Raw genomic sequence first — 27,901 nt, forward strand, 5'->3', positions numbered from 1 at the left:
TGGGGGTTACCGGGCTTCCGACATAAAATGATTGTCAGGAACCAAGCCAATGAGATTTCGATTTTGCATCTTACAGACTTCTGCAAATCTCTGGTAAATATTTCTTCATATGGAGATTTGGCATACAAACCTGTTATATTGGCCTAAGTGTAAATGTGTAATTAAAATTAACTTATAGCCTACCCTATCATTTTTATACTAAAAAATTTAATACAAACCTACTAAACTGAAACGCAGATTTATTTTCCATCCAGCGGGATTATATTATTAATGTGGGAAACATAAAAACCTTCGTGTGGACTTAATTATTTTGTCAAATAATGCGGTTTCCCCCAAATATTTTATTTCCTAACACTCACGTTAAATATGATTTAATTTGTTCTATATAAATAAGTTATAGTATATAAATAATTGTTGATTTATACACGAATTAAAATGTTCGAATCAAACGTTTTGGAAAGAGTCAAGCCTGGTCCGAAGGTTTGATGTTATATTCATATTTAGAAAATTTTGTGGAGGGCAAATAAATAAATTGCTGCTATAAACGGATATGACTTTTACTAATACACCGAAACACATTAGAAAACGTGAGAGAGACTAAAAAAGAGAGGATAATCAATCCATCTAGTCTCTTCCGGGTTTAAGGACTACAAACTATTCTCTGGAGAAAACTCCAACTCCCAGCAGCGAGCGCGGTTGAGTGCCGTTGGACCGGCCGGGAGCGCGCACAGCAGAGAGTCAGCGCGCGCGTTCTCTCTCTGGCAGCTGATGCTGATGCTCAGAGGACACGGAGTGATTCGAGCATCACCGGGAACCGACTGAATTATCGTGCCAAATCTTCGGTAGGATGCGTCAGGACGGATCCATGCAGGTTTGTGCTTGCGTTTATAAGCTTTAATTGTCATTCGTGGCTTCAAAATATTAAGTTACTTCATTATAATTACAGTCCTGCTGATCATTTCCGAATTGTATAAATGACGTTAAGGCGAAATATGTCGCAATTGATTGTTGTAATGTATTAGCCTTATTCTAAATATGATTTAATCAGTCGTTATGAGCATAAGGGTGAATAAAATAGATATGGTTATTGATGGAAACACACCCTACCCTTCTGTAATGTGGGGGTTGGGGGAATATTCCTGTACTAAAGCGTTTTATAGCTCTTCCTCTCTGTACATCTTCATTATCATAATTAAATGATTGTCAGTTTGACTGTATTTATTTTTTAGATGGTGTTTGAGGATTGGTTTTATATGGATGGCTTTCCAGGGTTCTTTTGACCAATGACAAGCTCCAAATTTGATAAATGACAACTTATAACATTGACATTTATTATGTTTTACTGTATTTAGTGTCAGTTTGCTTTGCAAGTATGATTTAGAGAAATAATCTCACTAGGCCTATACTTTTCAAAGCCAGTTTCCTTTTTACTGATTCTAAACCATACATCAAATCTGTCTTTTATAATATTCCTCTTAGACATATATTATAAAATGGGGGGAAAATAAATATCGGATCTAGCGATACATTTTCAAGAATATTTCTAAACACTAAAATGTTCACAGGGAAACTAACTTGCTTATTTAATGTACTGTTCAGGTAATTATATAACATCCATTTATTTACCTGAAAAATGCATAGCGTTTTAAGATAAACGTTTAATTTTAGATTGCAAATAAACAAAAATACTTACTGCATATTATTATTATTCATGTTTATATTGTTATAGTCTAATGAATATTGTTGTGGTATTGTGGTAGTCCACATTTTATTGTTAATAAATATTTCTATAAGGTTTTTTTTTTCAATTATTGTTTCTATCCACTAACCATTGTAAAATAGAGCTATATTAATAAACTGATGTTTAATGTTTTATGACTTCTTGTATGCATTCTGATTTTACCACAGCAACATTCATTGGACTAGAACAATAAAACATGAATAATAATAAATGCATTTTGGAGATTAATGCGTGCACGTTTGACGTGTGTATTGCTGCATGTTTGTTGAAAGCGTGTTGTCTCGTTTCAGATGGCTGCGGCACAGAAAGAAGGATCTGACCAGAACTTCGATTACATGTTCAAACTGCTGATCATCGGCAACAGCAGCGTGGGAAAAACGTCGTTTCTCTTCCGGTACGCTGACGACTCCTTCACGTCAGCGTTTGTGAGTACGGTGGGCATCGATTTCAAAGTCAAAACCGTCTACAAGAACGACAAGAGAATCAAACTGCAGATATGGGTGAGTTGGCCTACTTTAGACCGCAGGTTTCATTAGTCTAGCCGTGTCGTTTGAAACCAGGCCGGTTAAATTGATGCCTGGCTTGCCTCGGGTCTGTGCTTCCCTACTGGTGTGTTGCAATCCACCAACATGTTGTTCGATATACACACTTCTCCTTAAAAAGTAAATACACTAGCTTTTAGTTGCATGAATGACTGTTTTGAAATGATGCTCCAGAAAATATTTAATATGATTATTGGTAAACTAACCTATGACAAGATACTCACTATCTAATGTACTTTTGGCATGCTTGGTTGGTTTGATTAAAACTAGCGCTGTGCAGTGATTAATCGCATCCAAAATAAAAGTTGTGTTTACATAATATATATGTGTGTACTGTGTATGATAACTTTGTATATATAAATACACATATGTATGTATATTTAAAAAAATATGTATATACTGTATATATATATATTTATACATAATTTATATTCTATATAAATATTTTTTTTTCTGAAATATATGTATATATGCATGTGTGTGTATTATAGACTCATATTATTAAGTAAACACAAACTTTTATTTTGGATGTGATTAATCATTGCCCAGCTTTACGTGCGATTTGAATAAGTGCGAACCGAACCCTGGTGCGATCAAGCGGACCGAGAGTCCGAGACCCACCTTTCCAAACTAACTCTGATGCGGTTTGACTGAAATATTAACCAAAGACATCTAAACGAACCACTAACAGGAAGTGATGTCACAAGATGTGACCCTACAAAGAACAGAATCCTCCAGAAAACCTGTTTATCTCGTCATAGGAGCTACGATGGCCATTACAGTTCTTCGTGTGTGTCAACGGACGGACTCCTGTCGCTGTTTTGACTCCTTTATACAGTTTATAAGCTCTTCATTAGTTCTCATCTGATCCATCATATGTCATCATCATATGTCTCATCCATCATAAAATGCCATCATATGTAGGCTGTGCACATACAGCGAGCGCATTTACTCCAACACACAGCATTGTTTTGGATGTTCGGTAAGTTCCGTCGCAAAGTATTCGTCATTAAAATAAAGCTTCAGGTTCGGTGTTAAAAATTACAGAGTGAACGCTACATGTACCAGGACTTAAAGGGTTAGTTCACCCAAAAATAAAACTGATGTCATTAATGACTCTCCCTCGTGTCGTTCCAAGCCCATCAGACCAGACAGTTTAAGATATTTTAGATTTAGTTTGATAGCTTTCTGTCCCTCCATTGAACATGTGTGTACGGTATACTGTCCTTGTCCAGAAAGGTAATAAAGACATCATCAAAGTAGTCATGTGACATGAGTGGGTTAGTTACAATGTTTTGAAGCAACGAAAATACATTTTGGTCCAAAAATAACAAAAACTACCAGTTTATTCAGCATTATGTTGTCTTCCGGTTCCGCGTTCAGTGACGCTGCTTTTTTCACTGACGTCTGACACCAGATATAATTCTGCTTAGTATGTTGCCTTTATTTTGTCCTTATTAAATCTTCAATACAGATTTAATACAGATACCGGACCATTTTATCTATAATACACAAGCTGCATGGAAACTAGCCTAAAGCAAATGTTTAACATTGTGCATGTGTTTTCCGAACTGATTCACGTCATTGATTGGAAGAGGTGGTTGTTAACGTCATTACTTTAACGTCATGTGTGGAGAGCAAACGCTGATTGATCGCACATTCAGAGAGTTTTGCATCAACCTGCAATCCATAGTTATTGATTTTATGATGAATCACAATTTTTTACACAAGCACAGCTTTTATTTTCTGCTCATTTAATGCTCAGATATATTGTTTGTTAATATCCTTTTAGCTGTGGTTTGTGTTGTTGGAACTGTTTCTCTTGTGGTACTCTGACATAATGATTTCTGGGAGATCTATGCCATTACAAAAAAGTGTTTTTTACGGGTAGCTGAAAGCTAAAGAATGTTCAGCTTTGGATAAAACTTTTTACCCAGCCGTCCAATCACGGTGAAGGGGCGGGGCTAAAACCACACCGACCAATCGCCACATTCTGCTTGTACGTCAACAGACGACAACAACAAGCATAATAACAGAACAAAATATTTTAAAACAAGAGCCAGAGAAAACACTTTACATTGTATCGACATTTTTTTAATATGGAACTTTTTGTCTAATGTATTTTCAACATGGCTTCCGCCATTCGAGCGACTCACACGTATGTATTCTAAATGGCAGATTGTACACTTACGAGAATGCTTAATTAGTTGGTTGAAGTGATTACACATTAATGAGAACATATCATTTTGAAAGAACAAGGTGTTATTTTACTAAAAAATCAACTTAAAACAGTCCCTCCAGAAAAACGCGATTATGCGATCGCTGAATTCAATGCAGAATCAGTCCGCATATTTATGCGGGGGCCGCATTTTTTCAAATACGCCGCACTTTCGCCGCATAAATTGCCGATTTCCGTGCAAAATATGCGGGGTTTGCGTAATTTCATAATCCTTGCATTTTTCGTTGCAAAAAAAGTCACATGTATCTTAGCAGAAAGTTGAAAATGTTGCGTTTGCTTCACACAAGAGCAGCCATTTCCCCCTGTTTCCATGGGAACGTTATGAAGTGACGCAATTACGCGACGCCAGACAGACTCACGGAGGCGATTGACATCTCACAAATCGAACTCGTATAACTGTCTGTCACACGTTCTACCGTCACATCGTTACTTAATAAACAACATAAGATAAAAGAAGTAGCTTCAAACAGAAATTACCCGCACACATGGGGTGTTCGAGGCGCACATATAACACTGCAGAGAGTTCAACAGGGAGCGCGCAGCTCTTAAAGGGGCCACACCTTATTTACACTCGTTACAGTCTGAAATAAAACAAGATGAGAAATGAAATATTCCCAGCACTTTCTATGATGTAGTATGCTTGCTTATCAAAGGAAGTAATAAGAAATGACTCTTACATTAGCCTAGTGAGAACAGGATGTTGGGGGAATCACTTTCTTTCTCTTTTTCATCAAACCGCAGTTTTTGCAAGTTCCCTCAATTTTTGCAAATTCCTGCAATTTCATCGCATAAAAGTGCATAAATATCCCGCATATTCCATCGCATTTTTAAAGAAAATGGGCCGCGTAATCAATCAAATTTTTGCCCGCAACAATCACAAAAAAACTCCGCGTTTTTCTGGAAGAACTGTTAAAATATTACACAGTGTATCTTTAATTCATAGCCTAATGCAACAATTACATAAGTAAACTCGCTAAACAATTTAATTATGACATTACATATTTTCATTTTAATGTAACAAGAGTAAAGCCAAATAAATAGGCGCTCTTGTCTTTCATTTCACTCAATGTCCGCTTTTAGAGAGTCGTATTTGTGGCCAATTCTTTTCCAGAGTGAAGCATTCGATGGAACTGTGTAACTGGGTTCAAAGAAGTTGATAAACTGCAGAGAGTGGTCTCATATCCTTCATTATAAAATCCACAAGTAAATCTGTTATTACCTATCTTCTCCTCTCTTTAATCGGGCATATAGAGAATTCACCGTTTCTCGTTTCCTTCGTGATGTGCGTCTCACTTAAAGGAACACTCCGACTTTTTGGGACTTTAGCCTATTCACCTTATCCCCCAGAGTTAGATAAGTCCATACATACCTTTTTCATCTCCGTGCGTGCTATAAGTCTGTTTGACGCACCCACCGCTAGCCTAGCTTAGCACAAAGACTGGATGTGAATGGTTGCAGCTTTCATACTAAATCCAAATGAGTGACAAAATAGAAGCGTTCACACAGAAGACGTTCTGGCAATTTCCCGGGATCAACGCGCTGTGTGAAAGGGGCTCTAGATGGACACATGGCCTTAAAGCCAAACAATTGGTTTGTGTTCAATCCCGTAGTGTCATTGCACTATTTACATTATTTCACAAAACACATTCAGTATGTAGGACATGAGTTTAGTGCAGAGTAAATGTGCTAAAACATTCTCAAGGGTGTTTATAGCCCCTGTTGTTCCTCTATTATACGAAACAGACGTAGAGGACAGGAACAGCTGGGATGAATGCTTGTTCCAGGAAGCGCCGCCGCATCTATGAATCATGCGTCTCATTCAGTGCCGTGAGAATAGCTCATTTAGCATTATAGATCTGGGCAGCTTCATTTTGCGTTTAAAGAATGCCAGTCAATTTAATACAGACTGAACTTTTCTGATAATTACTTCATGAAATCTAACTTGTTGAAGCTGAAAGGCTAAACTTTGGCTTCTGCTAAAATGAATCTTTTATAATCAATAGATCTGTGTACACTGCCAAGTGCATGATTTTAGTAGTGTTGTGTCTCGTCCATTGCTTTCACTGTAGAGGGTTGACAAGGAGTGTGTCAAGAAACAAGACTCTCTTCACCTCATGCTCGTTATGGAGATGTTGCAATAAACTAATGACTGGTTTCTGAGAAGAAATCTAATAGGAAGTGTTCCCACGTAGTTAATTTATTATTAAGATCACTCTGTGATCACTTGACACCTCTGAACCGGCTCTATTTGCACAACCTCCAGTATACAGAGTTAATTTAATTCACGAACAATTTATACTGTGTGTGTGTGTGTGTGTGTATATATATTACACACACACATAAATAAATAGAGTTAATATAATTTAATAATATAATAAGTTAGGCATAAGGTATGGGTATTTTAGGACAATCTTAAAGTCCCCCTGCTGTCAATAATGTTTAACATGTTATCCCTTAAAACTAATCTTTGGTCACCAAAATCACATATTTAAAAGTTTTTTCCTTTTTTCCTTGAACTCGACACCCTCGCCTCATTTAGTATTCGCAGTTCTATGAATATCCAAATGAGCCCCGCCTCCAATCACTCACTCACTCCACTGGTTGACGATCACACATTGATCTGATTGGTCACAAGGTGGTTTGTGGCGTCAGAAACACCAGCGATTTCAAAGCGTGTTTTTGAGACTGTCTTTGGTTCACTGCAGTTTTAAGAAATACTCAGCAATGTTGTCCACTTATAAATGTACACATGCTTTGTCTTAAAGCATATTAAAAACACCACATATACATATAAACAACATGAAAAGATTGATTTTCACCACAGGGGGACATTAAAATAGTCAAATATCATATTATCCCTTCTTGCAATCAATAATAGAGCAGATTTCTGCTTTCCATCTTGTATTTTATCATTTAAAGCCTACTTAGTTGCTTTTAAGATTATCTTGTCTGTAATCTTATTTGCAGTCATGGGATGAGAATGATGATATTTAAAGCAGTCTTTGCTTAAAATGCTTAATTTCCAAAAAATTCTGTCCGTTCATTGGCCGTGTGCTTTGTGGTCAGAGGAGACGCCACCACCGATGGCATGACTGTTCATCTCAAGCTATTTTTACTCTCACTTGTTCAACCACAAAGCCTCTCGGGAGAAATCGTAGAGGTAGAATGAGGAGGTGAGTGAGTTCATGTGTGTGTGTGTGTGTGTGTTTGTGTGTGTGTCCTTTTCCCCATGGCATATGTCTCCTTTCATTCACAGCAATTTTATTTCAATGCTTTTTTTGTTCCCAGAAATCAAAAGTACTAAAAACGACCTAAATATTGTTCACTTGAATGGTGCCTTTTAAAATGATGAAAAAACTAAAGGTCTTTCAGCTGACAGAAAACAAACCTAATTCAACATTGAAACATTACTTAATTCGAAAATGAAATAATATTTACTCATACCAAACTACAGCTACAGGTTTTATTTTACTATGCAAAAAATAACTAAAAAAATGCATTTAAAAAAAAGCTCACAACATCTTTAAAGTCCCCCTAGTCAATAATGTTATCCCTTAAAACTCATCTTTGATAATCAAAATTACTCATTTAAAAGTTTTTTCCTTGAAAAAATATTCTTCATGTCTTAAAATATCTTGAATGTAACTCGACAGCCTCACCTCATTTAGAATTTGCGGTTCTATGAATATGCAAATGAGCCCCGCCTCCACTCACTCACTCAGAGATCCACTGGTTGACGATCACACGTTGATCTGATTGGTCACAAGGTGGTTTGTGACGTCAGAAACACCAGCGATTTCAAAGCGTGTTTTTGAGACTGTCTTTGGTTCACTGCAGTTTTAAGGAGAAATACTCAGCAATGCAGTCCACTTATGAAGCAGATTAAAAACACCACATATACTGTACATATAAACAACATGAAAAGCTTGATTTTCAGGGGGATTTTACCACATTTTTATAACATTTGAATAAAAGGTGAAGAACACATGCCTTTTTACTTTTAGCACACTTATTTTCACATTTTCAAAACTTTGTCCTAACCAGGCAGTAAGTAAATGAGTCATTTCGCTGTTCACACTGAAAGCTAAAATCCAAACATATCCAATACTTAAGATCCTGTTATGTGGAGCATCATAATGTCCTAATGCTCACCGCTTGGTTTGGACTAAAATGACAGTCTACACATCAAAGCTACTGTAAATCACTTTCATTATAATCAATGAAGCTGTTTACACTTGCAATGCTTGTATTAAATGTCACGGTAGATGTAAGTCTGAACCGTCATTAACTGTAGTGATACTGTAGATGTGATGTATCTTTATCACCTGCCGTAGTCCTCCGTCTCTTTGCTGTCTGTGAATTTCTTTGTGCAAGCATGAATTGATTTCTCTTCACTCCCTCAGACTGTGAAAGTGTCAGCGTTTCTTTTTTACCCGTCCTCATTTGCTCAGCTGCTGATCGTAAGTATTTTCTCTCACTCCCAGCATTCATCTGTCTAAATCAAATCCCTGCTTCCCAGAGGAAGCCCATCTCCTAAATGACTCGCTCACGTTGTCTAACGTTAATTTATTGGCCCAATGAAGGGATAAAGGGTTAGTCCACGCAAGTCACAGATCAATAAAACTCAACATGGGATTTGGAGCGTCTCCAGACACATGAATCTCTCAAGCGGCGTGCAAACGGACCGCATTAACTAACATGATCCTCGTTACCGTAATGACGGCAACGCCACTTTGTCAAACCACACCCTTTCTTTTCTAATCCTTTAATCCTCAATGGAGGAAAAACCAACATCATTTTAGCTTGAAGAGGGTATATTTAATCGAGCTGGGCGATTATTTTACCTGTGTATTGTTAAAAGTGCTGTATAAATGAAGGTGACTTGACTTGACTATAATGCACAGCATGTAATGATTTTAAGGCAAACCCGTTTTCCTCATTTCAAACATGCTCACTCCTTCATATGTTGCCATTTTAGTTTCTGCATTAGTGTTTTGTCTTGATGTAATGTTTGCACAGTCATCCTTATTTATTTCCTTACAGCAGCTGAAGTGTTTAACATTGACGTCTGCAGTCCGAGCACAGGCCGCTCAAGCTGACTCACATTAGTGTCACACACACACACACACACACACTAGCATTTCATCTGACGGATATGAAGCTCTTCCACTTGCATAAGATCTCAGAAGTGACTCACACGAATCATTTTTGTGTATCTCCCTCTCTCTCCCTCTCTCTTTCTCTCTTTCAATTTATTTACAATGCTGATTTTAATATTTAAAGTATTATAGTAATTTTCTATTTATTTTTATTTTATTATTTCAAATATATATTTTATTATTCTACTATTCTTTGAGAATAAAGTAGGACTAACGATTTAATTATTTAAATTATTTATTTTATTATTTATTTAGATTTTTTTTTTTATTAAATCATTATTTTTTTAATTGACTTATAAAGGTATGTTATTTTTTATCCCTGATTTTTTTGGAGACTATAGTATATTAAAAGTAGGATTATTTAAATTGTTTATTTATTTAAAAGAAGAAAGTACTACTATTAAAAATAGGGCCGTCTATTTAACATGTTGATTTTTTTAAAGATATGTATATATACATATATATATTTATTGACTTTAAAAGCTACTTTTTCTAATTCATATTTGGTGATTTGCTGGTCTGCAGCAATGATGTTATATTATTATCTGATATTATAGTTTGAATAATCCATGTATTAATTTGATTACATTTTGAATTGATCGACTGGCCTAATGTAACCTGAAGCAGACTGAAAGAGTGATATGTACAGTAGTGAATGGTGCGTTTTGCTCTGTCTCTCGGGGGGTCGTGGCCGAGATTGACCAGCACCTGCTAAGGGAGTGACCGCATGTTGTTTGCTCTTATCAGCGGCTCTGTTTGCGGTAATTAGAGCCTTTACTTCAGTCTGTGTGTGACCAAACACAAGCCTTTCACAGAGCCATAAAGACACGCTCAGAGCCCATTTTATAATTGCTTGCGGTTCTAGATCATCATAAAGCCTCCTAATGGAGCACGATGCTTTATTTTTTGGCCACTCTGCGTGCGTGTTTGTGTGTGTGTGCTTCTCTTAGGCTATTTGTGTGTGTTTATGTATGTGTGTGTGCTTCTCTTTTGTATTGTGTGTGTGTGTGCTCATTGGATCTGTCTGTGGCAGATAAGAGCACCGGCAGAGCAGGATTGGGGATTTGCTGTTTGTCATGGTCCACTTCACACTGGAGGGCAGTGTTATTGGCCAGTTAGGGTGTACTCACACCGCCGATTTAACCCATGCCGTAACAGTCCCTGGCCCGCTTGGAAGAGGTGGGCCTGAGTACTGTTCAGTTGGGTTTGTGTTTTTTATACACGTTGTGTGATCGCTAACCGTGCCGTAGCACAGAACAGCTATACTTCTGTGAGCGCTTCTGTCATCATTGATTTGCATCATCGCTTCTGTCATCATTGACTTCTTGATGAATTCCTCTGCCTCCATAATAATCTTCTGATGTGTGCAGTACAATCAATTGAAAATCGCTGCGCTGCATGGATGATGAATCTATTAAGCAGTCTTATTAGTGACAACAAAAAGGTGCATTGTAAATGTAAATTCTGAACAGACAACTAAACAAAATAACATGAAATTTACTAGAGGTTCTGACAAAATATTAATTGCTGCTTTTTTTTTTTAATTTAATTAAATGTTTAGTAATTTACAATATATATTCTCAAAAAATTTAGTTTAATGAACGATTCAATGACTCACCCATTCCCAGATCCTTGAAACTATTGAAAGTTATCTGTAAATCAAAATTCAAGGTCCTTGAAAGCGCTTGAATTTATTTTGTGCAAGAGCTTTCCTGGGAAAAAATCCCTTCGGTCCACTAATGTGTTATTTCGCCAACACTTCAGGACACTTGAATATTAGCTTGCTTGATTTATGTCAGTTACTGACATTTACGCGTTACGTTAAGTGTTTCCCGCGTGAGGTACTTTGTTATATGTTGCCATGACATTCACACGCGCAAAAAACGACTACGATGGTACCTCAACGTTTCACAGACACACCATGAAACATTGCAAAAATAGGCTGAAACCACTGAAATGTGATGCCTGGAAAATGCAAGTTTCAAGATATTTGGAATATTTTATAATGGATTTGATCTACACAATGTCCTTGAATTTGAGGGTATTGGACCTGGAAAGTCCTTGAAAGGTCCTTGAATTTGAAGTTAACCGAGGAATTTTGTAACCCTGTAAATACTTCACTTGTTTAATTACTGGTTACTGTAGTCCAGTCATTTTATGCCAAAATGGGGGTCAACCATGAACAAATTGCAACAGAAGTAAACTCAACTGATTTTGTATCCTCAATATGTCCTGAGTAAGGAAAAAAACCCCAGAAGAATCCCATTAGGGCAAAGTTTAGAAAAAGACCCAAATATATCCCATTCATTCGCCCATTCATTCTTTTTCTCACGTGAATAGGGTAAAAATTTTAACCTTTAGATATCATCATGAAAATCACTGAGTTGATTACTTACATCAAGACAAACAAAAAAATGTATTACAAGTTTTTTGCAATTGTTTGTGAACATGGACAAATGGTGCATAATCTAATTACATATGTGTTAATTTGCATAATTACCCAAACAGATCTAAAAATTGGGTATAGCAGGTGAAAATATTTTTTTGACTCTTGTTGACATATAACAGTAAAAGACTTAATGTTAAGGTCTGAATGGAACCCATTTAGGCTACCCATGAACATTAATGCAGGAAGAAGTGCTTTAGAAACCAGCCTTTATTAATTATTATGGCAGAGATAATTTGCTTCTGTTGCAATTTGTTCAACCTTTTTTCATAAAATGTCTGGACTAGTAAAAGAAATGGACACAGCGACCCCCTTAGACAAGCATATCTTCCTGATTGTGCACTGTGTAGACTCACACTGATGAGTTTGACGGCGGAGATGTGACGTGAGCCTGTCTGACAGCTGTACGTCTTCTAGGATCTGTGCCGAGAGGAATCTGAATCATTCCCTTCCGGATCTCACGGAGCGTGAGTAGAGCTGTCCATGAGCTGCTGGAGACACTTTATGACTCTCTATGAGCTTCTCCCTCGACTTTATGCCTCCACATCCCCCCGATTGACATGAGCTTCTCCTCCTGTCTATACGGTAATTTCTCTGTGCGACATAGAGTCGTGTTTTATGACGCAATCGTTGGCCTATTTTTATAAAAACGGCTTCTACGGGACTGTAACGTAAGATACAAAGTAATGGAGCATTTTATACATTGTCGAGTTTCTTTAGAAATAAACGATGGATAAATGGAGTCTTTAAACGCCTCAGATGTTAAGTCAAAGTGACGCCAAAATGAATGGGAGTCAATGGGATGCTAACAGCAGGTGAAGGCTTGCTAGCCAATGGCTTCAGTTTCCGGCTGGTGGATTACACACTCGGATGATTCAGCATTTTTGAACAAATCTCTTGAATGAATGATTCAATGACAAACACATTTTTAACAGTCACATCATGTCGCCTAAAGGTGTAACCATGAAATCTATACAATCTTTATTTGATGTGTCAAGTTATTTTGCTCTGTTTTAATTGCTTCCGTAGCCATCAGGGTTTATATCTGAACATTGAAATAACGAAACTGTGTGGTTGCAAAGCTGATTCATATGTTATACACATTTTTTCAAATTCAACACATTTTTTTTTAACACAAATTTAAATGTTCTGGTGAGATTTTGTCGAAGAGACACAAGCGAAATTCTGTCATTTAGGAATAAGATCACGATCTTTTAATGATTAATTGTGCAGCTGTAACGCATATTAATCTAAAGATAAAAATGTTGAATGCAGAACGAAATAACCCAGACAGCAACACACACTATTATATATTATTCTTGCGTATACACTGTAAAAATGATACGATCAATAAGTTATGACAACATGTTTTTACATTGCTCTAACTCATCAAAATAAGTCAAACAACTTTTTTATGTTGTACAATATTCAAAACATTTTTTTAAAGTCAATTTAATTTAGGTTGAAGTGACTTAAACATACAAGTTGATTGTACAGCGTATGAACAACACTTGCATTAAACATTCAATGTAGCTTATTTTCTGTGTAAATATTTTTAAGCTCTTTCTGTGACCTTTTGTGCAAAGTAATTATCAAAAGGCTTTTAAAAATAAAATAAAAAATATCACGGGATTTTCCTTTCCTTCTGCTCATTTTGTACACTTTTTATGTTGAGGGTTTGAAACTGAGCCCATTATGAGCTCATTACCATATGACCGCCCACATTTATATATAAACAGCCTTATTAATAATAATCCATAACAAAGGCTAGAGAGAAAGTGGAAATGGTCTTGTAAACTACATTTAGATATTTTTGTTGCAAGAATCCTTGACTAATATTATAACTGGTCAGCTGGGAGAAATTGCATGCTATAAAAGTGTAAAATATTACCCTTTAGGGTCCATAATTTGCTGTATTGCATCCACCCACCCAACCAGTGCCATTGATACATCCTGCTGAACTGCTCAATCTCCATGGTAACGCCCGGCAGGTCTCCTCTTTTCCCTGCTAAATTTGGGAACAATCTGGTATAAGAAGTTAAATGACTTCCTGCTCTCATCCATCAAGCCTTCTGAAATAATGCAGTGTTTCCTCTAGGATTTTTTCAAGCTGTGGGGGCAGGCCCATTTCCCCGAGGGGGGGGGGGGGGGGGGGGTTGGGTCGGTGGGGCGTGGCCCACGAGTGCTATTCCCTTAGGCCACGCCCCCTTGTCTCCCCAAAGTATTATAAGCGATCATGCGCATCCCGTGTGGAGAATGATGCACTTGAAGCAACACCAAGTCACAGCACGCAACGCTTCACATTGAAAAGAACATAGTGAAGGGATGATATCTATAATCTATGCTTAGAAAGGCTGCACGATTTGGGGAAAATGTCATATTGCCATTATTGAGCCAATATTGCAATTGCGATTTGCGACTCCGATATAATAAAATGGTTTCATGAGTCCAACTTGCTTGGTTCTAAAGTAAAATGCACACACAGATTAATGTTTATTTCTCAACTCAAACTAAAAACAACAACAACAATAAATGATTGATAACACCTATAATGATCAATAAACCATCAATCAAACCAACATTACAGTGATTCCATCATTACAATTGAAAGCTATCAACTTTTAAAAAAATTATTAGGCTTAAAAAAATATATATATAACAGCTTTTAAATTAAGTGAACTTTAAATAATCCCCACATAAACCCATAGCCTAATAAAAAACATAATTACCTGTGCCCTTCCTGTCTTAACAGGTACAGAAATTGAATAAAGTTATCAAACAGTCTGCGCTGCATGAATCATAAATTATATATAGAATAATCCTTATTAAAGCTACAAAAGTTCTTTAGTCAAGATCAGTGAGTAATTTTTTAATTTCCCTTTGTTCTTTTAACTTTACTGAAAGAACGCTTTATTCGCTGCTGGCCCTTTAAGAGCACCCGTTGCCGAGACGCGGATCTCACACGCGCCTCATAGCACAACTCTTTTCATCCATAGACTTTTCTTATGTTATGAAGATACTAGACAAAACGACATTTTGGCATAATTGTGTGTGCTATTGTTCGTTCAAGCTCGAAAGAGAAATGTTTATTCTGGCACGCGGTCAGTGCATGCGCATTATGCGAGTCTCATCTGTTCTAGGGCACTCAAAGGCAGCTTTTCACTTCTTGTCGTGCAAAATGCGAAAAGGCATTTGCACCAATAAGAGGGGGATCTTGTAACACTTGTCAAAGGATGACAAAAAAGAAGAGATGCTGCGTTAATAGCCCTAATTTGTTTATTTCATATAAAATCGCGGCATTTTGCGTTATATAATTGCATAGGTTTGAGTTCGCTATTACGACTGCGATATGTGCAACACTAATGCTTAGTGTATTCTAAAGGGCAATAAACTCCACTCCAGCAATATAGTCATTTTATGCAAATAGACCTTTATGCTTTATCTACAAAATAATATCGGGAACATTGATCTTGAAGAGAGTGTCGTCGTGTTACTGTCGCAACCGAACGCGACGCGCTGTGTGATTGCTGAATGGAGAATCACTGAGGTGAGATGACTTTCCGTTAACTTTAACTTAGAGACTAAAATATTAATTTTACCACACATTATGCTATTGAATGACTTTAGAAGTCTTGGAATATAGTGTGAAAACTTGATTGTGCTTTACAAAGTTTTTTATGCCTTTAGTGGGGCTTAACAAAATAACATACCATGCAGAATGTCGGACGTCACTGAAAAGCTGCAGCCGTGGCGGGAGGATTTTAAGTGTGGCGGCCCGCCACGGGAGAATGAATGTAGCGGAAACACTGTAATGTATGAATATTATTTAAATAATATGGAATAAAATTAACCCAATGTTGGTTTGCTGTTGTGGTTCCCTATAAAACATTTATTAAAGGTGCATTGTGTAATGTTTAGGAACTAATCTGTTGACAGAAATGCCATATCATATACATAACTATGTTTTCAGTGGTGTATAAAGACCTTACTTAATGAACCGTTGTGTGTTTAACTGTTTATTAGCTTAGAATGAGGCATTTCTCTTTACACACACTGCTAGCATCAACATGTTTCTAGTCTACGGTGGCCCTCAGCAGACAAACCCGTTTCGTCATTATGTTGTTCTTTGCGCAAAGATGCTAGCTAAAGTCAGGTAAAAACATTTGTATTAAATGTACATTTCTGAAATACATAACTTAGACAGTGAGTTACCTTTAATAACAGATCTCTCTAAATTGTAATGTGGACTTTCTGTAGAGCTGCTTTGAAATGATGTGTATTGTGAAAAGGGCTTTACAAATAAGCTTGAATTGAATTTGAATTGAATAACAAAAAAAGTGTAATGAATTCAAATGAGTGTCTGAACTAACAAAGCTGTTTTGTGTGTATTTTTAAGGATACTGCGGGACAGGAGAGATACCGCACCATCACTACAGCATATTATCGTGGAGCCATGGGCTTCATCCTCATGTACGACATCACCAACGAGGAGTCGTTCGGAGCCGTCCAGGACTGGTGAGTGACTCTGGTCCACGAGACCTCTGATCGACGAGACCTCTGATCTGCGAGACCTCTGTTCCACTAGACCTCTGGTCCACGAGACCTCTGATCAAATAGACCTCTGGTCCACGAGACCTCTGATCTAAGAGCAGTGTAGATGCGATCGTAGACAAGATCACTTGACATGATGCCAGCATTTGCAGCAAACATGCAGAGAAAAGTATTTCTGCATAACAGATTGTGTGTGTGTGTGTGTGTGTGTGTGTGTGTGTGTGTTAGCAGAACAAATCTGCAGTGTTTAAGAGAACTATAAGCAAGTTATCGTTCCACCAACAGAAATGCTGTGAGTGAGACGGCTCTGAATGAAGCATAAATATCTCTAGTTATTAATTGTATCTCTGGTTATTCACAAGACCTTGGATCTGTGAGACCACTGATCAACTAGACATCTGATCCATGAGACATCTGATCCACGAGACCTCTAATCCACAAAACCTCTGATCAACGAGACCTCTGATCCATGAGACCTCTGATCCACGAGACCTCTGATCCACGAGACCTCTGGTGATCCTCTAGACCTCTGATCCACGAGACCTCTGGTGATCCTCTAGACCTCTGATCCACGAGACCTCTGGTGATCCACTAGACCTCTGATCCACAAGACCTCTGATCCACGAGACCTCTGGTGATCCACGAGACCTCTGATCCACAAGACCTCTGATCTACGAGACCTCTGATCCACAATACCTCTGGCGATCCACGAGACCTCTGATCCACAATACCTCTGGCGATCCACGAGACCTCTGATCCACGAGAACTCTGATCCACGAGATCTCTGGTGATCCACGAGACCTCTGGTGATCCTCTAGACCTCTGATCCACGAGACCTCTGGTGATCCACGAGACCTCTGATCCACAAGACCTCTGATCCACGAGACCTCTGATCCACGAGACCTCTGGCGATCCACGAGACCTCTGATCCACGAGTACTCTGATCCATGAGACCTCTGGTCCATTAGACCTCTGTGGATCCATGAGACCTCTGGTCCACGAGACCTCTTATCCACGAGACCTCTGATCAACGAGACCTCTGATCCACGAGACCTCTGGTCCACGAGACCTCTGGTGATCAACGAGACCTCTGGTGATCAACGAGACCTCTGATCCACTAGACCTCTGATCCATGAGACCTCTGATCCACGAGACCTCTGATCCACGAGACCTCTGGTGATCCACGAGACCTCTGGTCCACGAGACATCTGATCCACGAGACCTCTGGTGATCCTCTAGACCTCTGATCCACGAGACCTCTGGTGATCCACTAGACCTCTGATCCACAAGACCTCTGATCCACGAGACCTCTGATCCACTAGACCTCTGGTGATCCACGAGACCTCTGATCCACTAGACCTCTGATCCATGAGACCTCTGATCCACGAGACCTCTGATCCACGAGACCTCTTATCCACGAGACCTCTGATCAACGAGACCTCTGGTGATCAACGAGACCTCTGATCCACTAGACCTCTGATCTATGAGACCTCTGATCCACGAGACCTCTGATCCACGAGACCTCTTATCCACGAGACCTCTGATCAACGAGACCTCTGATCCACGAGACCTCTGGTCCACGAGACCTCTGGTGATCAACGAGACCTCTGGTGATCAACGAGACCTCTGATCCACTAGACCTCTGATCCATGAGACCTCTGATCCACGAGACCTCTGATCCACGAGACCTCTGGTGATCCACGAGACCTCTGGTCCACGAGACATCTGATCCACGAGACCTCTGGTGATCCTCTAGACCTCTGATCCACGAGACCTCTGGTGATCCACTAGACCTCTGATCCACAAGACCTCTGATCCACGAGACCTCTGATCCACGAGACCTCTGGTGATCCACGAGACCTCTGATCCACTAGACCTCTGATCCACAAGACCTCTGATCTACGAGACCTCTGATCCACAATACCTCTGGCGATCCACGAGACCTCTGATCCACAATACCTCTGGCGATCCACGAGACCTCTGATCCACGAGAACTCTGATCCACGAGATCTCTGGTGATCCACGAGACCTCTGGTGATCCTCTAGACCTCTGATCCACGAGACCTCTGGTGATCCACGAGACCTCTGATCCACAAGACCTCTGATCCACGAGACCTCTGATCCACTAGACCTCTGGTGATCCACTAGACCTCTGGCGATCCACGAGACCTCTGATCCACGAGAACTCTGATCCATGAGACCTCTGGTCCATTAGACCTCTGTGGATCCATGAGACCTCTGATCCACGAGACCTCTGTTCCACGAGACCTCTGGTGATCAACGAGACCTCTGATCCACTAGACCTCTGGTCCATTAGACCTCTGTGGATCCATGAGACCTCTGATCCACGAGACCTCTGTTCCACGAGACCTCTGGTGATCAACGAGACCTCTGATCCATGAGACCTCTGATCCACGAGACCTCTGGTCCACGAGACCTCTGATCCACGAGAGCTCTGATCCACGAAACCTCTGATCCACGAGAGCTCTGATCCATGAGACCTCTGATCCACGAGAACTCTGATCCACGAGACATCTGATCCACGAGACCTCTCCACGAGACCTCTGATCCAATAGACCTCTGATCCACGAGACCTCTGATCCAATAGACCTCTGATCCATGAGACCTCTGATCCACGAGACCTCTGGTGATCAACGAGACCTCTGATCCATGAGACCTCTGATCCACGAGACCTCTGGTCCATGAGACCTCTGATCCACGAGAACTCTGATCCACGAGACATCTGATCCACGAGACCTCTCCACGAGACCTCTGATCCAATAGACCTCTGATCCACGAGACCTCTGATCCAATAGACCTCTGATCCATGAGACCTCTGATCCACGAGACCTCTGGTCCACGAGACCTCTGATCCACGAGACCTCTGATCCACGAGTAGTGTAGATGCAATCGGAGACAAGATCACTTGACATGGCGCCAGCATTTTGCAGTGAACATGCAGAGATTTGAAGCAGAAGGCAGTATTTCTGCATAACAGATTGTGTGTGTGTGTGTGTGTGTGTGTGTGTGTGTGTGTGTGTGTGTGTGTGTGTGTTAGCAGAACAAATCTGCAGTGTTTAAGAGAACTGTAAGCAAGTTATTGTTCCACCAACACAAATGCCGTGAGTGAGACGGCTCTGAATGAAGCATAAATATCTCTAGTTTACACATCATCATCATAGCAATTTAATTATTCATTGTTTGGTATAAAAATAAAAATAGCAGAAGTTTTAATGAGTGGATCTGCATCTAAGCCCTTGTTTACAGAGATGCGTTTTGGTCGTTCGGATTACAAGTGGACGACGCTGAATACAGGTGTAAACGGGGTCTAAAAGGTTTTGAGCTTGTCCACTTTCCACCAGTTCCAGAGGCAGTTTAAAACACATTTGAACAGATTGCTTTCATAGTGTAAACGCTCAAATGTGCTCAAACAGCCACAAAAGGCCATATACTCTCCGTCTATTGTCTTAATGAGTGAACATTATGAGAAGAGCTCCAGCCAGACGGGATTTAAACTTTATCAGCTAAAGACTGATGTTTGGTTTGAAGATGAAAAACACGAGCACAATATTCTCTCTCCATTCCTGATTCGTTCGGCTGTCAGAGCAGAAACTAAAGCTGTTGCTCTCCGTGTGTTTTCCGTCGTCTCAGGTCGCGTTCATGTGTTAATTGCGTGAGCTTATTTTATCCATTAGATCTAAACATCTGTAAAAGCCTATACATCTATTTTACATAGATCCTCCCCTGGAAGAAATCAGGACAGAAGGGGTTAAAAGTGGACAAAAGAGATGATTAAAACACCAGGGCCCTCTTTACACCTAGTATTATAATTGATTTACTGAATTAAGTGAGTAAATCATGAAAAGTAGGTAATGATAGGATTAGGTAATATTATTATATTTGTATTAATATCATTTTTTTGTTTTGATTAAATGAATTAGGTCATTAAAACAGTTTTTGGTAGGTTTTTCTTAAGTATTGGTATGTGTTATGCGTCAGTGAAAGTTATAACATTTTAATGGGATATTATGAATGCACGCTTACACTGATTCATTAATGATAAGACGTTTATTAAGAGAGTAAATAGGGTCTGACTTGAATTATGTAAACTGATCAGTCCTCTGTGAGCAGTTAAAGAGGCCTTAGAGGAAAAGTAGCATCATTGAGTCTTCAGGAATCCATCTGGTTAATATTTAACAAGAGTCATTTAAATTTCCCTCAGTATTAAAGGGCAGCAGGGCTCGTTCAGGGGTTTACGGACGCCGCTCTATTGATCCGCTCCGCTGGGTGTCCGGCTGTGGTCAGCGGTTGATTTAATTAGCGTGAGACGAGAGACTAATGAACATCCGGATAAGAGGCTGAGGATCTGGAACAGAAAGAGTAGAACGGAGGAAAGGCGACTCGGGTCATATGCCGAGTCATTACAACCTCAAAACCGATGTTGATGTCTGAGCTTTAGTACTTTATTAAGCATGTGAAATGAGACCTGCATTTATTGAAAGGACAGAGTTGGAGAGGTGAACTTGCAATTATACTGCTTCATCAGCAGATGTTATCTTCATAAAGTAATAGTTCACTCAGAAATCCTGTCACCTGTAAATCTTGATGCTGAATTTTCCGTAAAATAAAAGTAAATGGCAATTATAGATCCAAATAAGTAAATGAATCCGAATCAACTATCAAAGTCAGACATGAATAAATTATGTAAAAAATGCCCTGACAAGTGGCTTCAATTCAGTAAACTGGTGAAGAACAAAAACAAAAAGGAATACTCTTAATTTAATAATAATATAATGTTAAAAATAATAAATAAAAAAATAAATATTTATTATTTATTTATTAAAATTAAAAACTCTTCGGCTTCCAGTCAATTTTTTATTTTAAATTATTTAAATATTTTGTAAATACATATTTAGTGAAATACTACTGTTTATCACTATGTAGTATTTTTATTTTGTACAGTAAAATTGAATGTTTTAGTTTTAAATTTGTTTTCTGCTTATTTCCTAATCTAGTATGTATATTATACTAGCCTGGCATTCTATATTATGAATATTGTTGGCTCATCAACATGATTTTCTGAGTCGTTTTGGATAAAAGCCTCTGCTAAATGCATAAATGTACACTGGAAAAAATAGTAACCTAAAAATGTTTACCAGTACATCAAAATTAATTAGTTTTTTTTAAGTCAAAAATATTATTGAATATCACTGAATCAACTGAAATACATACATTTTTAATAATACCAACAAAATACATTTTTATAGGTTAAATTATGTAGAAATAGCTCTTTAAGGTAACAATTTCAGGTTGCCACTTTTATTGTGTAAGTGTAAAAACGGCAGATTTTACCTCTTTAAAAAGCAATTTTTTGTCAGTAATTTGTCATGTAGTTTTTTCCGAAGGGTAGCTTGACTGTAGTTTAACTCCTTGAAATGATGTGGTGAAACTCAAGAGACTCCAGCTGCGGTCAGTGAACTGACACCTAATTAAACCAGATGTATGTGAAAACGCTGGGGAAACACGAGAGCAACTTCCTACAGTCTCCGCATTATCGCTGCGACGTACATGAGCAAACGCTGTGATGTGTCGTGGGCTTTAGTGAGTGCACCAGCTGTCTGCTGTTGCCATGCACCGAAACAAGCCTTTAAACACTGAGACGTATACAACATTAGTTTTAATTAGGCGGCACACTGTAAAAAATTGCAAGGAATTTAAATATATTTATATAGCACCTTTTACACATAAAATACAGCCTAAACTGCTTTACATAATCAAACAATATCACATCTAATAATTAAAATAAAAAAAACACCAAATATGAAAAGTAATGTAACATGTAATTTACTAGCGGTTCTGGGAAAATGTTAATTGCGGAGTCTTTAATTAATCTGAAAGATTTTTTTTTATTCACTCATTCACTTGTTGCATTACTGAATGATTCAGTGTTTTTGAACAAACCTCTTAAATGAATGATTCAATGACAAATACATTTTAGTTTTAACAGTCACTTGACTCCACCTACTGGTGTAACCATGTAATCTATTATACAATCCTTATTTTAAGCTTTCAAAAGGTGATTTGCTCTGTTTTGATGCTTCGGTTATAAACTTCTGTGTACTTCTATGATAATTTGAATTATATTAAGACAGAACAGACTGTTTGCTGTACATATGCACTATAAAGCAAATTAGCAGCAATACAGTATGATTTTGTTTGTTTACAGTATTTTTTCCAATACCGTAAACTTTCATAGTACAATTGTAAAAACTTGACTAAAATTGCAGTGAAGTACTGTAGATTTTACAAGAAATGATGCATGTATAAGTCCTACTGTGAATGTGAATACAGTAATTAACAAAGAATATACTGAATAACTTTTAAAAGTGTATGTTTGCAGATGGAGCCCTGCATATACAGTACAATACAGAAATGCATCATCATGCAGTGTTGAAATAATCCATGCGCGATGCAGAACGTCGTTTATACTGAATGTGGAGCGTAATTGCATTGTGGAAGTGAATCGTAACATCCTTGGTTGTTTTTATCTAGGTCAACCCAGATAAAGACGTACTCCTGGGACAACGCGCAGGTCATCCTGGCGGGAAATAAGTGTGACATGGACGAGGAGAGAGTGGTGTCTGTGGAAAACGGCAGGATGCTGGCAGAGCAGTTGGGTGAGTTCATTCTTCATAACTTCATCCCACAATTATAAAAGTATGATTCCTTCGGGGACACTTCTGGACCGGCGGAGCCCGCCTGGCGTGTTTCCCAAAAGCATCGTTAGCCAGCTATGGTCGCAAGATCCGTCGTTATCAGCAGTTCAGCGAGTCACATTTCCCGAAACCATCGTTCGCAAACAGCATCGCAGAGTTTGAGTGTGTTTGGAACGACAGCTCTCGATCTGTGGTTAGAAGTAGGGTTTTAACCCAACTAGTCGATCAGATACAACCAGTCGACCTGACGTCGGCAACAAAAGATGGGAGTTTTTTGAAAACTGAATGTCTATTTATTGTGCTTTTTTAACTATGCACCATTATGTGTTTGGTTGCATTTCAACTTATCACATTTTATTTTCCTTTGCTTTTTGTAAACTTTGCCATCAACCCATTGGTGTCGAACTACTACAAAATGCTACAAAACTCCAAAATGTCTGGAAATGAATCTCACCATGCATGAAATGCGCCATTTTTGCTCCTATATAAGCACTGTAATATAATATATACCTATGATGGCTCATACGCATATGTTTACGGCGCATAAATTAGAGCATATGGAGGGAATTGCAGCTTTTGAACTCAGGCGATAATTAAACGCATATAATTGGATGACACCAGAATGTGCAAACATCTCAGAGTAACGCTGAGCGGTGAAAATAGACTTTCTTACTGCGTGTGTGTGTGTCGTGAGAGAGGACATTCCCTCTCGTTTTCATACGGTCACAGCAATTACATCTCATCGTGGATTGGCACCATTTGTAGAAGAGCACGTTCTGCCTACATAGGCAACTCACTTCTGAGGCAACATACACACAAAACCTCCGAGTCGCAGAATTAAGACACTACATAGTCAGCAACTTTGTGCAAAAATAGAGTCCAGTTGCACACGTGATTCGACTTACAATTGAACAGTTTGATGGTTACATGCTACTAACAATGAAATACTCTTATAAAATATACTTTAAATATAATTGAATGAATGAATGAAATCTTTATTTCAAACGATTAAAAAAAAAAGACAGCAACACGTATGCAATATCCAAACCAAGAATAAACAAAGAAAAATGTAGCATAATAATCAAACTGTAATATAATTAACTATTATTATAAATTATGCTGAATAAATATATTTAATTACTAATTATTTTTATATATTTATAATTAGTAATATATTAATATTATTATTTATTATTAATAAGCAATATTGTACTATTTACTAGTAAATATAATGAACTAATATCATGAATTTAATTATGAAGAATACATACTGTATATTTAATTACTAATTAAATTATTATAAATGCATAAAATACATTGCTGTTTATTAGATATATTTATCAATTTAACAAATTACAAAAACTATTTAAAATATTATTAATAAGCAATATTGTACAATTTACTATTAATTATAATTGACTATTATCATGAATAAATATATTTAATTACTAATTAAATTATTATAAATGTATGAAAATACATTGCTATTTATCAATTTAATAAATTACAAAAAATATGTAAAATATTAATAAGCGATATTGTACTATTTACTATTAATTATAATTGACTTATCATGAATTATGATTAATACATATATTTAATTACTAATTAAATTATTAATATATTTATTAAATACATTGCTATTTATTAAATATATTTATCATGAATTATGATTAATTATATTTATAAAGTACATTTCTATGGATTCAATATATTTATTGATATTTTACTGTTATTTGGTTGTAATTTCTGTCTACCAGGTTTTGAGTTTTTCGAGACGAGCGCCAAGGACAACATCAACGTGAAGCAGACGTTTGAGCGTCTGGTGGACATAATCTGCGACAAGATGTCAGAGAGTATAGAGACTGACCCCGCCGTGACCTCAGGAACCCAGGGAACGGCCCGGCTAACGGATAACCCTCCTCCACTACAGCAGCCTAACTGTGCCTGTTAGTGCTCAGTACACATGGTAGCATAAGTGTGTGTGTGTGTGTGTGTGTGTGTGTGTGTGTGTGTGTGGGAGACACCTTTAGATGGATGCATATATCCTTTAATGTCATCGAATGAGGGTGCTGGAACAGCCACCTGAATCTGATCGGTGCATGTCAGGAGTCATGTGACCCTTACACCCAATGGGAACAGAGCTGTCTCGAGCGATGGCAAAGCTTTTCAGTGTTTTAGAAAGGAGGATAGATAAAAAAATATATAAATATGATTTCTTTGGTCATCGGTTTTTCAGTATACGTGGCTTGTGGGTAACAGTGTAAGTTCTTGTCACGGTCTGTTGCGCCACTAGAGGGCGTTCTTCTTAAAATGACAGGATGCAGTCTGTCTGATGCATGTGAACGCTTGTGTGTGTTCCAGCACCTTTGCACTAGAGTCACGTCTATCTTTAAGGTGCCTAGTTCATATTCTGACACACTGCTTTCTTAACTGTCAATCAAAGTCTTAACATCACCTTTACAGCTGTTAGTCTAGACCTAGTCCACAAGCATGAATCGGCTGACTCTTCGCTAAGCCCCGCCCCTCTTTTTATTTCTGGGAACAGTGTGAATTTTTTTTATTTATATTTTGGTCACATATTTAGACAATTATGAAGACATTGTAATTAGGGATGCACCAAATATGAACATTTTTCCCGATAACGATAACCGATATATATTGGCTAAAGTCCTGATTTTTAAAGTCTGATTACAAAAACAATAGTCTCAACATTTAAAAGCCATTCTCATCACAATTGTATGTAGCCTTCATGATAGACTAGGGTTAATAGGGTTAAACTAGGGTTAAAGGGTTAACAAATTAATAAAGAGGTGAAATTTAGAATTGCTTTGCTGATGAAGAGCCATCAAACCTTGCCAAAAAAGCATCTGGTACAAGACATTAAGAGATCGACGGGTGAGTGCATCATTCAAGCAATCTAATCTAGACATTGATTTTCTTTTAACTCTAATCAATGCACATAAGAGCATATAGTTAAACAACACAGAAGCTCAGGCGTGCATTTGACACTTTTGATCTCATCATCATATTTGCACTTAAGTTTAGGTCCCAGCTAACAATTTAACGTTCTGGGAGCGTTCGTTTTTGGTTCCCAGAACGTGCCCAAGATTGGTGATCCAGGAAAGTTTTCTTAACGTAAATAGAACGTTCCCTTAAGGTTAGGGGAACCTTCTGGAAAATTTATGGGAATGTTCCCTTTAGGTATTATCGTTCCCTAAAATAGAACCTAAAAATAACCTACAGAGAATGTTCTTGTTTGGTTCCCCTAAAATAACCATATGGGAACGTTAGGGGAACGTTCTGTGTTTGCTGGGAGGTAGCATTAAAAATCTAAATTAACACTGGCTAGTCTTCACTGTTAATACATTAAACAGGTAAATTGTCTTTGTCAACTATTACATTCACGTAAGACATAAGCAGCTGTCTTTATGTGCATTATACTGTTAGTATGCACACAGGAAACAGTCTCTCAAAGAGCTCAGTGCAACTGAATGATATAAAATCACTTCGATTGTGCTTTAAAAAGACGTGGGCAAGTGAATCCCGTGTTGTGTCGCAGGCGTGATGTCTCTTAAAGGAGTAGTTCACTTTTAAAAAAAACGTTTGCTGATAATTTACTCACCCCCATGTCATCCAAGATGTCCATGTCTTTCTTTCTTCAGTCGAAAAGAAATTAAGGTTTTTGATGAAAACATTCCAGGATTTTTCTCCATATAATGGACTTCAATGGGAACCAAACGGTTCAAGGTCCAAATGAGAGTTTCAGTGCAGCTTCAAAGGGCTTTAAACGACTCCAGACGATAAATAAGGGTCTTATCAAGCGAAACGATCGCTCATTTAAAAAATAAATAACAAAGTTTAAGTTTTATAAGCCAAAATGCTCGCCTTGCTCTGTTCTGCGATGCCTGTTTGTTCGTGACTCTCCTGTTCGAACTCGTTCATCAAAACGAATGAATCTTTTTTCGAGTCAGGACTTATTCATCGTCTGGTGTCGTTTAAAGCCCTTTGAATCTGCACTGAATCTCTCATTTGGAGCTTGAACCATTTGGACCCCATTGAACTCCATTATATGGAGAAAAATCCTGGAGTGTTTTCATCAAAAACCTTCATTTCTTTTCGACTGAAGAAAGAAAGACACGGACATCTTGGATGACATGGGGGTGAGTAAATTATCAGCAAGTTTTTTTTTAAAGTGAACTACTCCTTTAAATCCAGAAGCAAGATGAAGAGAGACACAGCTTTACTGAAATTACTTCTCAGGAAAGTTTTCAAAGACTGATTTGATGTGATAATCTGCGTTGGTTAATTCTGCTAATAAACTTTTGCGGTAATTTCCCGCTTTATAAGTGCGAACCCTGCAAGAATGAGTCACATTATGCACAATACCGGCAGCAAAATGCATTTTCCTTTAAATTGATTCCTATCAGATTTCAAGCTACTCAAAACCATCATGTTGAACAGTGCGCACCTGAAGAGTCTCAGCTGAAGGAAATAATACATTATT

The 27,901-nt window shown here is 38.0% G+C and overlaps 1 protein-coding gene across 1 annotated transcript; it reads left to right on the forward strand.

Annotated features, from left to right (window-relative positions):
• Positions 1–531: 531 nt before the first annotated feature.
• On the forward strand, positions 532–27,035 carry LOC120482519 (ras-related protein Rab-3C). The gene is made up of 5 exons (XM_039676925.2): positions 532–871; positions 2,032–2,241; positions 16,524–16,642; positions 23,231–23,355; positions 25,155–27,035. The coding sequence occupies exons 1-5, from the start codon at positions 848–850 to the stop codon at positions 25,346–25,348; spliced, it is 672 nt and encodes a 223-aa protein (XP_039532859.1). The 5' UTR covers positions 532–847; the 3' UTR covers positions 25,349–27,035.
• The last annotated feature ends 866 nt before the right edge of the window (positions 27,036–27,901 follow it).

The sequence above is a fragment of the Pimephales promelas genome, chromosome 23, assembly GCF_988280905.1.
Source record: "Pimephales promelas chromosome 23, fPimPro1.hap1.1, whole genome shotgun sequence".
NCBI lineage: Eukaryota > Metazoa > Chordata > Actinopteri > Cypriniformes > Leuciscidae > Pimephales > Pimephales promelas.

Bases quoted from the DNA above. Each gene is read 5' to 3' on its own strand.
- LOC120482519 (XM_039676925.2), top strand. From the start codon at position 848: ATGCGTCAGGACGGATCCATGCAG. The intron at 872-2,031 runs GTTTGTGCTTGC...GTCTCGTTTCAG, and splicing joins GTCAGGACGGATCCATGCAG to ATGGCTGCGGCACAGAAAGA. The intron at 23,356-25,154 runs GTGAGTTCATTC...TCTGTCTACCAG, and splicing joins GATGCTGGCAGAGCAGTTGG to GTTTTGAGTTTTTCGAGACG.